General features: G+C 38.7%; 1 protein-coding gene across 3 annotated transcripts in view; it reads left to right on the top strand.

Moving 5' to 3' along the window:
• Positions 1-13,726, top strand: part of myom2a (myomesin 2a) — a 33,111-nt gene extending 19,385 nt beyond the window's left edge. For all 3 annotated transcript variants that reach the window (XM_028018553.1, XM_028018555.1, XM_028018554.1), the window contains 21 exons: positions 744-865; positions 2,590-2,777; positions 2,933-3,059; positions 3,965-4,143; positions 4,223-4,337; positions 5,058-5,217; positions 5,423-5,529; positions 5,632-5,676; positions 5,762-5,898; positions 7,041-7,185; positions 7,325-7,384; positions 8,230-8,297; positions 8,405-8,518; positions 8,597-8,684; positions 8,768-8,806; positions 9,782-9,887; positions 10,391-10,554; positions 11,452-11,488; positions 11,566-11,588; positions 11,803-11,858; positions 13,076-13,726. In XM_028018553.1, the coding sequence (XP_027874354.1) occupies positions 744-865; positions 2,590-2,777; positions 2,933-3,059; positions 3,965-4,143; positions 4,223-4,337; positions 5,058-5,217; positions 5,423-5,529; positions 5,632-5,676; positions 5,762-5,898; positions 7,041-7,185; positions 7,325-7,384; positions 8,230-8,297; positions 8,405-8,518; positions 8,597-8,684; positions 8,768-8,806; positions 9,782-9,887; positions 10,391-10,554; positions 11,452-11,488; positions 11,566-11,588; positions 11,803-11,858; positions 13,076-13,564 (2,569 nt within the window). In that variant the 3' untranslated portion in view covers positions 13,565-13,726. The remainder of the gene's footprint in view (positions 1-743; positions 866-2,589; positions 2,778-2,932; positions 3,060-3,964; positions 4,144-4,222; positions 4,338-5,057; positions 5,218-5,422; positions 5,530-5,631; positions 5,677-5,761; positions 5,899-7,040; positions 7,186-7,324; positions 7,385-8,229; positions 8,298-8,404; positions 8,519-8,596; positions 8,685-8,767; positions 8,807-9,781; positions 9,888-10,390; positions 10,555-11,451; positions 11,489-11,565; positions 11,589-11,802; positions 11,859-13,075) is intronic.
• Positions 13,727-14,239: the final 513 nt, after the last annotated feature.

The following is a 14,239-nucleotide window of genomic DNA, read 5'->3' as shown; positions in this document are numbered from 1 at the left end:
CGTTTAGCATTGAGATGCTATTTTCAGCTGGAATAGCGGTGCTAACAGGCTAACTCCTTTTAGCATAACTTCAACACAACAATAATCTTTTCCAGCATTTCATCAGATCAGTTTTTGATGCAAAAATTAATTCCCAGATCAAGAAGAAATGATTTTGTCATATTTTGCTGTTTTTGGATGTAGCTTGTCTGTCAGATTTATGGCCGTACCAGAAACATGTAAATACACAGGGTTCCTTCAAGAACCTTTGTATGTAAATAAAAAATAAATTAAATAAAAACGTTCATTAAAAAAATGCAATTGATTGCATTAAAATCTATGTAATTAATTAATCAAAATGAACACATTAAAGTCCCGATCCAAATTAAAGCATGTTTATCTTGTTGGCAATCAAGTGATCTGTAATTTTCCATTAAAAACCAGTTCTAAACTTAAAATAGTCAATATGTGACTCCAAAAGCCCATACGGATGATAATATTTCATCTTAAAATTTATTTAATTTAGACATTTTCTTCTTGATTTGAACAGCCCAACCTGATTAAATACCCCGTTAAATATATTTCTGTAGTTTGAAAAACAACATATAAGCACAGGATTAGAACCATACAATTGTTCTTTCTTAATATTAGTCTGCAAAAATATTGCTATGAATTACAAAAAAACCCCGGTCATCTTAGTTAAACCTGATTAGAGTGCCGATGATTATTGCTATTTATAATGAAACGTACTGAATGTGTGTCAGGTTTGTGGTCCATGGCCTCATCCCAGGGGAGAGCTACGTTTTCCGCGTCCAGGCTGTGAACATCTTTGGCCTCAGCGAAGAGTCTCAGGAGTCGTCACCCATTGCCGTGGAGCCGGCTCTGGGTAAGAAAAATAAATACCTCTGGGACTCAGACTGCATTTTCAACCTACTTCTGGTCAGATAAATCTACAAGCGTTTGAAATAAAAAGTTAAAAAGTAACCCATTAGGTGGCAAAGCTCATCCTCAGTACGTCTCATTTCATTATTCTGTCCAGGGAAGGGAGTGGATTACGGTATGTATTAAAACGAGTTAATATCCAACTATACTGACTCACTTCCTGTTTTTGTTCCTCCTTCACCCTAACAAAATCACGTCTTTCATCTCCCTCTGTTCCAGTTTTTACTCTTCACAGTAAAAGTTCAAACACACAAGTTCACATGTGCAGGGGCAGTCCCAGCCTGTTTGGGGCCCTGGGCCGACATGCCCTGTACCATCATAGATACACTAAAAATTTCTGTTAATATTCACAAGAAACAAGAATAATAGTATAAACACACATAGCAAGGGACAAACTATATACCAGGCAGTTAAAAGTGTGTTGCATGTTATTGTTTACATCTGGAAATTTTGCGCTTCTGCACAACAATAAAGGGCAAAAAGATGATATGTTGCCATCCATAGCTGCACTGCTGCGGTAGAACAATTGTGTTAACAAAATGAAACCTGGAGATGTAGGTGTTAATCTAGAGCAGTGCGTCACAGAATAGGGAAAAATTATGCAGAAAACCGGTGAAGAACAACTTGTATTCTTCTTTTCTAGCTCTCTGTGTTGGCCACACTACACACAGACCCGTTGCCTTAGCAACTGACAACACCACTAGTGTATCAGGATTCAACATCAAAAAACACTCAGGCATTTCCCACACAAAGAACAGAACATCCGATCCTTTACAGTATTATGATTTCATTATCTTTATTTTGCAGATATTAGTCATGGTCTCAACATAGAGGTGACAGATTAGCTAATTTAATTTACTAATGATCGGTCAGAGTTGTTTTTTTAACGGAACTGAAACTCAGAATTCCACAGCACATCTACGTCTTAAGGTTGTCATAGTCAAGCTAGCATAGTCAAGCTAGCATAACTGACCTACTTCACTGTCCCTTGCTATTTTCTTTAAATTAAAAGTTTTTCCTGACCTTGTTATCTAGTAACAAAGCACTGCATCTCCTTGTCTTTTACGTACATTTCATATTTAGCGCGTTATGACAACTTGACAGCTAAAACCAATGGTAGTCATTGTTCGCCAGCAGAATCGTGTGCGCTTGACGTCACGTTGCAATGTGTCTATACAATACAAATACAAAAAATAAATACTGTGGAAAATAAATACAATTGTAATAAATTGCACCATTTGTCACTTATATAATTGTTTTCTTCTGTTCCATTTTAATCAAGACACAAATTTCACTGCACAATTGTCAATTAATGTTTTTAATAACACTATTGCACGCCAAGAAACAAATTAATTTGCGCAACTTTTATAAGAAGCCCTATCATTTGTAAAATAATTGCTTTTCAAGGAAGAAACAGGCAACAGATTTCACTACAAAAGTGTTTACCAGTATAACAGTTCATGGCGCCCCTGAGGAGAAGCCACCCTGGGCATATGCCCAATTCATCCCATCAGAAACCCCTTCTGCACATGTGATCACAATACAATACGCTATCCCCTACGCCACCACGGCACGCCCCTTAAAATGCTTTTTAAAAACTACTGTACAAATCCTGAAGAGAATGTGTGAAAAGTTTGAAGTTCAAATGGGAACTTGTGACATTTTCAGCGACTCCCAGCGCTCCGTACGGCATCACCATGCTGAGCTGTGACGGCTCCTCCATGACTTTGGCCTGGAAGAAACCCAAACACTGCGGCGGATCCAAGGTCAAGGCTTACTACATCGACAAGAGGGACGCTGACACTTTGGTGTGGAAGGAGGTCAACCTGGCTGCTGTCACTGAACGGATCTGCACTGTGAGTTTGCTGAAGCATCGAAAAATAATGTCTTGCTATATTGAAGCTGCTACCCCCGCGACCCGACCTCGGATAAGCGGAAGAAGATGGATGGATGGATGGATGGATGCTATATTTTAACTGTAATTAAAATCAAGCTTTGTTTGTAATTTTAGGTGGACAATCTAACAGAAGGAACTTTTTACGAGTTCAGGATCCAGGCTGCTAATCTAGCTGGTGTTGGTCTACCATCAGCTCCCAGTACGCCGCTGAAATGTGAAGCTTGGACCATGGAGCAGCCAGGTATCCGTTCCTTTGTAATTAATTAATCCGTTCCTCTGAGGTTTTTAATTAGTGTAATATTATTAATCAGGCTGGATCAATAATAACCTTTTCAGCAGCTTCAGGGTTCTGGGAGTGGCGACCCCAGAAAATGTGTGTACATGTGTATATATTTTGATTTTCAATTTTATTTTTAATTTTTAAAATTAAAAAAATATATTTTTAATCAAATTAATTTCAAAAAATTTTATTTTACCTATTTGTCAAATTGTAATCTACCTACAAGTACATCTTAAGTAGATTATAAGTAGATGTTTCAATTTTAAAATTTTACTTATAAGTTGATTCCTAGTTGTATTTAAAAATTTTAAAAATAAAAAATATATTTTTAATAAAATTAAAAATGTTTACATTTCTCAATTTTATTTTTAAAGATAAAATTAAAACTCTACATATGTATTGCATATATTCTTTTTAGATATTTTTCATTTTCAAAAATGAAAAATAAAATGTCAATTTTGTTTTTTCCAGTCAGAGCCTCGCCCCCCTCCACCCCCTCTTGAGGACACTACTGAGTTTTAGTATCTAGATGAGTTATCTTGTTTGACAGATGTGGATATTTAGACTCCTACTGCGTTTCACTCAATTATTATTCAACAAAGCTGATACTACGATACAAAGCTTCATGCTCCCTGAACCACTTTTACCAATTTGGGTCAGATGAATCCTGACATTGTCAGACATTTGTGTGTTTATGGTACCGAAACCTGCAGGAGCCCAGGGCCCACATTCCACTAAATCCGGCCCTGCATTTACATGTTAAAAAAGGTTCTCTGTAAATGTCCTATTTAGGAATAAACTTTGGATTTTGCCAGGCTTTATCTTTTGTGTTCCTGAGCAAACCTGCTTGTTCTGTGTTATTAAAGGCCCGGCCTACGACCTGAGCTTCAGGGAGGTCAGAGGTCAGTCCCTGGTCATCCTATGGAAAGCTCCCATTTATACTGGAGCCGATGCTGTGACTGGATACTTTGTGGATATGGCCAAGAAGGGTTCAAGTGAGTTTGTGACTCTGAATGGAGACCCTGTGAGTCATCGTTACCTGCAGGTAGGAGACCTGAGGAGTTATCTATAAGACTCCAGTTTTGATTTAGCACCTTGAAGCAGCTCCACATGGTTTTCTACAGGTGACTGGACTGGAGGAAGGGAGTAGCTATGTCTTCAGAGTCCGTGCTGTCAATTCAAAGGGAGTTGGAAAGACGTCTGAGCTGTCTGAGCCAGTCTGTGCCAAAGCTCTTCCAGGTAACAACAAATTAACGCTGCCAACCCGTAACATGTATGTTAGATGCAATCTCACCTCAGTATGTTTATGTTTCATTAAAGATCACCTAGTATGCTTCTTTGAACAGGTTAGGATAGTTACAAAACCTGATCATTACATTTTTTGCACAAAATCATTCTTAGATATTGAGATTTTAGTCAAGTTGGTTCTGCTTATTTTGAGCTGTTTTATGGCATCCTGTCACTTTAAATTCAAATAAGTTGCTGCTGGCCACGCCCCCTAACTCAACGTTTACACTTGCATGTGAAAATGGCTGCAAACAGCATTTATACAACTGTACATCCTTGAAAAGCAGAAATAGGGTATGTCAGCAACAAAACCCTTGCCTTTTCCAGCAGCCGTTTACATTGGTAAAACCAGCTTACCAAACATCCTGGGATTCAGCTTCGGTTGCTAGGTAACGGTTAGCCTTAGCTGAGGTTGCTAGGTAACAGCACACTGCTTGCTGATTATAACGTTACGTTCCAGAGGTCATTTTCCAGACACCAAAAAACATTAACTTATTGCCAAAAAACAACCTGATGGGCTGTTTCTAAGCACTTGGACGGTTTTTAGATGCAGTCGAAACCCAAATGGAAGTAAAAAAAATTTGAATTTTGCATAATAGGGCCCCTTTAAGTAAAAGCAAATATTATTTATATAGTTTATGCTAGCACATATCTGTTTATCTTTACTAACAGGAACTACGGAGATCGTAGCCGGTGTGGACGAGGAGACCGGAGATGTTTTCCTGTCATTTGAGGCCTGTGAGATCTGTGAAACATCCAAGTTTGAGTGGTCAAAGAACTACAAACCCATTGGTGATTGCCCCAGAGCCACCGTCACAGCAAAGGGCAGAACGTAAGCTTGCTCTCTTTCAGGAGGGAAACGTCTACATCTGTGCAGAATATATATATAGCATTTTTACAGCAACTGAAGGTGACATAATTACTTGATTGTGCTATAAAGTGGAGCCTGGAAAACATGTAATGCTGCCCCTCTAGGTCATAACAGTGAGGAGGCCGTTCTGGTATATTAAACAGTGTGATGACTCTGTGCTTCACAGCTCCAGACTGACCTTCACCAATCCTGATAAGGACGATTTGGGCAGATACTCTGTGGTCGTCACAGACACCGATGGAGTTTCATCCAGCTACACCCTGACTGAGGACGGTAGGTCATCGCTTTCAGAACCTTCAGAACCAGTTCGTACTCAGTTCAGACTCTTCTGGTTCACTCTGACTTCCTGGTTGTTTTCTTGGATCTGTTCGTTAGCTTTGAACACGATGCTTGAGCTCAGCTACGCCATCAGACATCCAGGTAAACGTCTTGCCATCACACCTGCTGCGTTATTTTTTCCTCTTTAACCAAATGTTGGTGCATTTGCGTGTCTTTGTCTCTACAGTTGTTCCTCTGAAACACAACCTCAACTATGAGATTCTGGAGAAGGGACACGTGCGTTTCTGGCTGCAGGCCGTCAAGCTGTCTCCGTCCGTTTCCTACAGGTTCATCGTTAACGACAAAGCGGTTACCAGCGGGGAGGTAAAACGTTTCACTTTAGAATCAGATGATGTGCTAATTGTTCTGCTGTGTTTATTTAGGGTGATAGTATGAAACCTCACTGAATCTGACATTTTTACTCAAAGAAATGAAAGCAATACACACTCCTCATCCTTATCAAGCAATCTGCTTTAGTTTCACTTGGTTGCAATTAGGAAAGTCCAGGTCGGATCACATGGCTTCAGACTAGATCGGAATCGCGTGTTACATCCCAATCAGAGATCAGATATATAAAGCTCTAGGAAAAATCAAGAGCCCACTAAAAATGATCAATTTCTCTGATTTTACTCTTTATAGGTATAAATTTGAGTAAAATGAATTTTGTCCTTTTATTCTATGAATTACTGACATGTCTCTGAAATCCCAAGCAAAAATTTACTTTTTATTTGGAGAAAATGAGAAATGGTCAAAATAACGAAAAAGATGCAAAGAAAACAAGTCCATATTCATTTAGAAACAACAACACTAATGTTTTAACTCATGAAGAGTTCAGAAATCAATATTTGGTGGAACAACCAGAAGGTTTTCAAAGTGGTTCAGTGCAGTGGCTCTTCATCGTTTCCAGAGCTGTATCTGTATATTGGTTCTAAACCCAAATGGTGGAACAGAGTCAGACTTAAGCCTGTCGCAATAAGCAGTAAATCAATTAATCGCATAATAAATTAAAACAATAACTAGTGACAAGTGCAGCTACTTTCTCTGGTTTATTGGAAACTTTAGTAACAAAACAGGAAACACCTGCAGCGCCGCGGTTACAGAAATCAGTGAGAGCTGCCATGGAAAACCTTTGTAAATACAGTTTTTCAAATTGCCCAATGTTTGTTTTCTAACAAAAAAATGCTTTGATTTACAAAGTCTCAGTGTTATGTTAAGTGATAAATAAGGTGGATAAAATAAAAAAACAAGGTTTCTTTGCCCCTCATGTTTTAAATGTATCCACGCGGGACTCGATTCAGGATTCAGATCACGACTTCCCTGGTTTCAGTCCTCTAACGTAAACATACAACACCAAACCAAAGATCACACAATCAACAGATCCTCGCAGCAGGAGTCCAGATTTATTGCCCTGTTCAATCCTTACTGTAAACCGAACGCTGATGCATGTAAATGACCGTTTCGCTCAGGGTCAGAAGATCAGCCATGATGTTGCTTCAGGGGTCATCCAGATGACTGTGGATCATTTCACCAGAGCCAACGAGGGAACGTACACCGTCCAGATCAACGACGGCAAAGCCAAGACCCAGAGCTCCCTGGTGCTGGTGGGAGACGGTGAGACTGACTTTAGGTCAACATTTCTGAAATAAAACATCACCTGAGAAAAGCTATTGTATTGGTAAACTCTGCTATTGTTAAAATATTTCAACTTTTGGTGGATTTATGAAAAACATGTTGCTGTTTTTCTTTTCAGCGTTCAAGGCAGCTCTGAAGGAGGCCGAGTTTCAGAGGAAAGAGCACATTAGGAAGCAAGGTAAAATCAAAGGGAGTTAACTTGTATTTTAATTTAGTATTTTAATTAAGACTGAAACAATCAGATAAATCGATGATTGAAATAATTGTCAAATAATTCAGTAATTGATTAATCGTTAACTGTTTCAATTAATCGAAACAGTTAACGATTAATCAAAACATGATGTTATTATAACATCATGTTATAATATTATAACAATAATAATATTATAACATGATGTAAAGCTAAAAAAGGTTGATTTTAGATCATACTGCCCCCTTTAGTTCAGTCTTATTTGACCCACAAGGTTTATTTTTGGGGGGCTGCACAGTGGTGCAGTTGGTAGAGCTGTTGCCTCTCTGTACATCCGGCTTCCTCCCACAGTCCAAAAACACGACTGTTAGGTAAATCGGTCTCTCGAAATTCTCCCTAGTTGTGAGTGTGTAGGGTTGTTTGTCCTGTCTGTCTCTGTGTTGCCCTGCGACAGACGGGTACAAATAATCAAGTGTGCACTAAAGAAATGCTATTTTATTGCATTTAATGCAATAAAATATGTAATATTTTAAAAAAGGAATTGAATTGTTGTGTATTTACATCTATTAATGTCTTTCTAATGTTGTGATAAAATAAGTTTGCGGCTAAGTGAAAAATCTGCATGATGTGCCACTTCATAAGCAAGTAAATTTAATAAAATAAGTGCAGTTTTCAAAAATCTGTTTAATTGAGTAATCATCAAAATAATCAATAAATTAGTTGATCACTAAAATAATTGTTAGTTGCAGCCTTAATTTTAATGCATCTTTCATTGATAGCTGCCTTTCTTCAGACCCAAAATGAGATATGTTCTCATTTTGTTTCCACTGCAGGTCCACATTTCTCTGAGTATCTTGATTTCACCGTCACTGAGGATTGCACAGTGATGCTCACCTGCAAGGTAACAGGCTTCTAGTTCATGTTTTCATGCATTTTAATGTTAGCTTTCACCAGCTTCCCACCTTATCTCGGCGGTTGAGGTGAATCGGTTTTCGCCTGTGCTCGTAGGTGGCCAACGTAAAAAAAGACACGGTTTTCCACTGGTACAAGGAGGATGATGAGGTTGTTCCTGAGACTGCGCCCAATGTCATGTCTGGATCCTGCGCTCTTCCTCTGCCTCTGGTAAATACAATGAATATCAACCTCTTAAGGTTGATATGCAGCTGCTGACGGATAAAAATCTGTTTGTGTTTTGTGAAGTTCTCCAGAAAAGATCAAGGCGTTTACAAAGCCGTGCTGAGTGACGACAAAGGAAAGGACACTTCTGTTTTTGACATTTCTGGCAAAGGTATTTATGACAGAGTGAGATTTGTTTAATCTGTTTAAAAGTTAAAATCTGTGTTGATTCAGTTTTTCCTCTTTGATTTTCAGTGTTTGATGACATCATCAATGCAATTGCTCGCAATGCTGGTAAGTTTGACCTGCTATTAATATAATCTTTTTATTTTGGTACCTTTTATTCTTATTTATTAACTTGTTTATTATTATTGGAGCCTTGCAATCAAATGTCACTCATTATGTACATTTTAAATGTTCAGTTGATGATAATAAAGTCGGTCTATGTCTTGATTATTTAGACTTTTAATATTCACTTACATCTAGTGTTTACTCAATAACCAGTTGTTGGTATTTAACAGCATCACACGTCTTCCACCGTGCTGCATGGAAGCTGTGTGGTGCTTTTCCATATAATCTTCCTATTTCACTCCAAACCTAAATTGAGCTTCTGTTGGTGAAAAGCTTAAAAATATTCTCATCTAGTCAAAGCAGAAGAACCTATTGAAGAACCAGAGTTTTACAATAGATTAGAATAAATACAGTTACAATCAGACTCTTTTTAGACATTGGATTTCAAACAGAACTTTTATTCTGTGCAATTATGTTTGTGAAATTAATCAGCAAATTTGTTCAAAATCTTGATCAAAAATGTTATTTTTACATCCACAATTAGTTCCAATAAAATAGTTAGTCCACAACCCAACATAATCTGAAACTTCCTTCAGATGCATCTGTTTCTCACAACTTTAGCATGATTTATGTTTTTAAAGCATTTTGGGTCAAAATGGCTGGAAATTTAAGGGGTTTTAAAGAGAAAATTGTTTTTTTTTTTACACTGAATAAATGCATTTAATGAAAAGTTGGACTTTACCGAATGTTCCACTATGAGGACACACCCCACTGTCAGCAGTACCAGTAAATTGGATTATGTCTTGGATCGTAATGCAATTGGAAAAGTTGTTGTACATTTCATAGGAAGGAGAGAAGAAGCCACTGTAGATTTCTGGTGCAGAAGAAAAGCAGCTTGACAGAAATCCCTCTGAGTCGGTGGCTGGTGTTTGTCTTCCTGGTTCCTGACGGTGTGTGTGTGTGTGTGTGTGTTTCCAGGCGCGTCTGCCTCTGAGCTGGTCATGCAGTGTACTCCAGAGGGCATCAGACTGCAGTGCTACATGAACTACTACACAGAGGAGATGAAGACTGTCTGGAAGCACAAGTACATCACCAGAGTTTACACGCAACTTATTAAGCACTAACACGCAAAAACAGACGTGAAATCATCCATTTCCATGTCAGGATTTAGTAACATCTGGATCAAAATATGAGGCTGAATTTGAGATTTTTTGCTTGTTTTACACTGAAATGTTTCAGTTTAATTACAAATATCTAGTATTATCTGATTTATTAAGTTCTTCTTTAATGTAAAAAGTGTCTGCAGCTTGAGAACCCTCTGCTGACGTTAGACTTGTTTTACTTATGAACATCAACAGTGTCAGAGCTCATTTAATTTCTGTGACATACAGTCAACCGTGTAGTACACGCCTACATACCTTAACAACACAAACCAGTTCTTATTGCACAGCACTGCTTTACTTTTGATATGGAAAATGTTAACTTTATACTACTTAAACATAAAGTTTAAGTAGCATATATATATATATATGTATATGTGTATGTGTAGTTTTTGAAGTCTTAGTAGTGATGTGTGTGTGACTGCAGGGACAGTAAGATTGCGTCCTCTGAGAAGATGAGGATCGGCGGCACTGCAGAGATGGCCTGGATGCAGATTTGTGATCCGTCCGATAAGGAGAAGGGTCACTACGCCATTGAGATCTCCGACGGCGTTACGACTCACACCCGGACCTTTGACCTCTCAGGACAAGGTATTAAACTACCTCCACCTCTACACATGCAGCTATAAAAAATATATATAATCTACGATTAGAGCTGCACCAATCAGGGATTTTGCACCACATTTCAAAGCAGAGCTACTGATTTCTCTTTAAAGAAAAACTATTTTGCTCCTTGAACAAGTTAGGAGAAATACAACGGCTAAACAAAACATGTTCATCACATTTTTTCCACAAAATCATTCTTAGATAATGAGATTTAATCTGCTCAGTTCTGCCTATCTTGAGCTTTAGAGCCTCTAGTCACTTTAAATACAAATAAGATGCCGCACCACGCCCACAACTCAACGTTTACACTCGTTCATGAAAATGGCTGCAAACAGGTGCGCAATTATACAACAGTACATTTTTGAAAAGCAAAAGTAGAGCCTCCTGCACAACCAATAAGAACTCAGCAAATGGTTTCTGAATGGCAAGTCAACAACAAAACAGTTGTCTTTTCCAGCAGCCATTGTACAGCGCATACAGCAGTAAAACCAACTGACCAAACATCTTATGAACTCGATTTGTGTTGCTTGGTGACGGGCTGGGCTTTTCTGGGTTGCTAGGTAACGGTTCAGTGCGATCTGATTTGTTGATTTTTCAGAAGGTTTTTGAAACAAATAATTTTCCAGACACCAAGAACCATTATGGTAATTTCAAAAGATGGCTAATTGTTTGTTCTAAGGGACTTTGCTTTTTTTTAGAAGCAACAGAAACCCATATGGAAGTACAAAAATGTGGAAAATATAAATTTTTCATTACAGGTCGCCTTTAAAAACACTAAAAAAAAAAAGATTTAAAACTGCGACATTTTAACTGACTAAACAATGAAATGTTTACAGCATGTTCAGTGATGTGTATATTGATTTATGTATTTTGTTTTCACAGCATACACTGATGCCTATGAAGAGTATCTACGGCTTAAGTAAGTTGCTTGGAAAATAATAGTTTGTCAATATGGATCCAAATCATTTTAATAACACTGAACCTTTTGGGTTTTAGGGCAGCTGCATTTGCTGAGAAGAGTAAGTAGATCTCTTTTTAATGTTGACACCAAACGTGTATTTATTCCCTCACAATAACTAAATTTAGCTTATTATTATTTTATACTCACAAAAAGGTAGAAATCCTAAAGTAAAGGACTTTTACCAACATTTTAATCACGCTTTGAGCTCCAGAAATGGGTTTTTGTTTGTTCTTGATGTGAGTTTTTGAGTCTTGATGTTTGTTTTGTTCCAGACCGCGGCAGAGTGGTGGGTGGACTGCCCGATGTGGTCACCATCATGGAGGAGAAGGTGAGAGGCTTTCAGGCCCGCATCAACCTTAAAGAAATGTTTGTTTCGCACGGTAAAATCAGCTCTGTGCTGAGAAGGTCAAGGGTCAGCGCTGAACTGCCGCAGCAGCATTCCTGACGAGCGAATGCTGGAGCGAGACAAAATAGCGTCAGGGCTGCAACATACTTATAAAAAGAGACACAAAACAAGAACAAGAACTACTAAATTTTAGATTTTAAAACATTTTCACCCTCTTTTTTTAAAATAAAACTATGCAAATTTAATTTATCCCAAAACCTTTTCAATCAAAAAGTCAAAATTTGGAATAATCTGAAGTTAGGATTTGCCTAAATTCAAGGTCTGACCTTCCTTGGCTGCAGTATTTACTATGATGCAAAAATCTTCCACAACAGATTCAAGTGCATAAACTGGTTTAAAGGGTCAGTAAGGATTTCTGGGTTCGTTATTCCAGACCAAGACAGAGAGATTCCAGTTACATCTCGTAAAGCAGTTCACATCCTTCACTGTCAACAGACAAAAACACATTTTTAAAGACATTCTTCTGTTTTCACAGAAGTCTCAGACTATCAGCTAAACAACTGCACAACTGTAAGAGAAAATAAAAAATAAAAAAGTGTTTCATTTTGGTTTTCTGAAGGTAACACCTTAAAATTATTGTTGTTTTTCTTGTAAAAGATGTTTTATTAAACAAAACCCCAGACGGGGAAACAGAAAACAAGGCAGACAGTAAATAGATCTATAACCAGTTTATCAAACTGGTATTTCCTCTGATACCAATCGCTGCCAAACTTGAGATAAGGAGAATTATCCGTTCTCCATGCTGAGTTCTTCATGTATGAGGTTGAAGAAGAGTCAGTGAGTTGAATTCATAATTTAATTTATTAATACCAAAATACAGCTGGTCCATTTCTCATGCTACCTTTAGGAGCTGGCAGGACAAAATGGCATCAAGCAAATGTTTGTGAGTCCCTTTGTTAGCCTCTACCTGAGCTAGGGCGTTCCCTCTGTGTCATATCCTTTAGCCTTTCCCAACATGACATTTTCGTTAGCTTTGCAGCTAGCTAAAAGAGACAGAGGAAAACAGAATTATTTATTCTCGGCGCATGTCGCCATACGCCAAAGAGCTACAGCTTTAAAGGGGAGGAATCATGTAAAATTTACTCTTTTTTAGCTTTGTTATCATGTTATATCATGTTAAACTCTGCCGTCCCGTCCAGTCTCTGAGCCTGACCTGCACCGTGTGGGGCGAGCCGACCCCCGAGGTCACCTGGTTCAAAAACGAGCAGGAAGTGGCCTCCAACGAGCACACCAGGGTGACGTTCGACGGCGGGAAGTTCGCCAGCCTGGTCATCAATAAAGTCACCACCGACGACTCCGGCAAGTACAGCATCAACGTGCGGAACAAGTACGGCGGCGAGTTCGTGGAGATCACCGTCAGCGTCTACCGGCACGGCGAGCCGATCCCCGAGCCCAAACTGGGACAGCCTAGAGCGGCGCCGCCGCCGGCCCAGCCTGTGCCGCCAAAATCCCCGGCGCCCTCCAAGACCCCGACCCCATCCAAGCCCCAGACCCCGGCTCAGTCCGTGAAAAGCCCGACCCCGGCCCCCGCCGCCACCCCTGGCACCAAGTCACCCACTCCTCCCCGCAGCGTCAAGTCCCCGACCCCGCCCCGGTTCATGAAGTCTCCCACCCCACCCAGAAAGTGAGCGGAAGAGGCATCGACGTCTGAGAGCAAAACATTCACTGCTGGCAACATGGAGGCTGAAAATGGGAGATGTTTAGTTTCTTTAGCTTAAAAATTAAAAACTGCTGCTTATACCTAAATACAAGCTTTACATTCACTACACAACAAGAGAAGGAAGAAAAAAGAGAAACAAAATGTCTACTACACTGCAAAAACAAAATCTTACCAAGTATTATAGGTCTACATATAGTGCAAATATCTTGGTATACTAGAAATAAAAGTAACTTTTCAGCTAGATAAAGGTGCATGTTTTAAGTAAATAATTCCTTAATATGGATGAAAACGCACTAGTTCCACTGGGAGATTATTTCACTTATAACAAGATATTTTTCATGTGTTTTTAGTTAAATAACCTGCCAGTGGAAATAGCACTTTAAAAAAATCTATATTAAGGAATTATTTACTAAAGACACCCACCTATGTCTGGCTGAAAATTTACTTCTAAGTTAGTTTTGTCTTATTTCAAGTATACTAAAATATTTGCACTAGAAGCTAGACAATGTTATGTTTTTGCAGTGCACGTTAATGTTTTATAAGCAGACCTTGTTAGAGCAGTTTCAGTTGAACGACTTCATCTTGTTTAATTCCCTTATTTCCAAGAAATCATTATTGTTGGGGTGGAAAATGACACCAGCTT

The sequence above is a fragment of the Xiphophorus couchianus genome, chromosome 5 (genome assembly GCF_001444195.1).
Source record: "Xiphophorus couchianus chromosome 5, X_couchianus-1.0, whole genome shotgun sequence".
Lineage (NCBI taxonomy): Eukaryota > Metazoa > Chordata > Actinopteri > Cyprinodontiformes > Poeciliidae > Xiphophorus > Xiphophorus couchianus.
The sequence above is the reverse complement of the archived record's forward strand: the minus strand, read 5'-3'. Positions and strand labels throughout refer to the sequence as shown.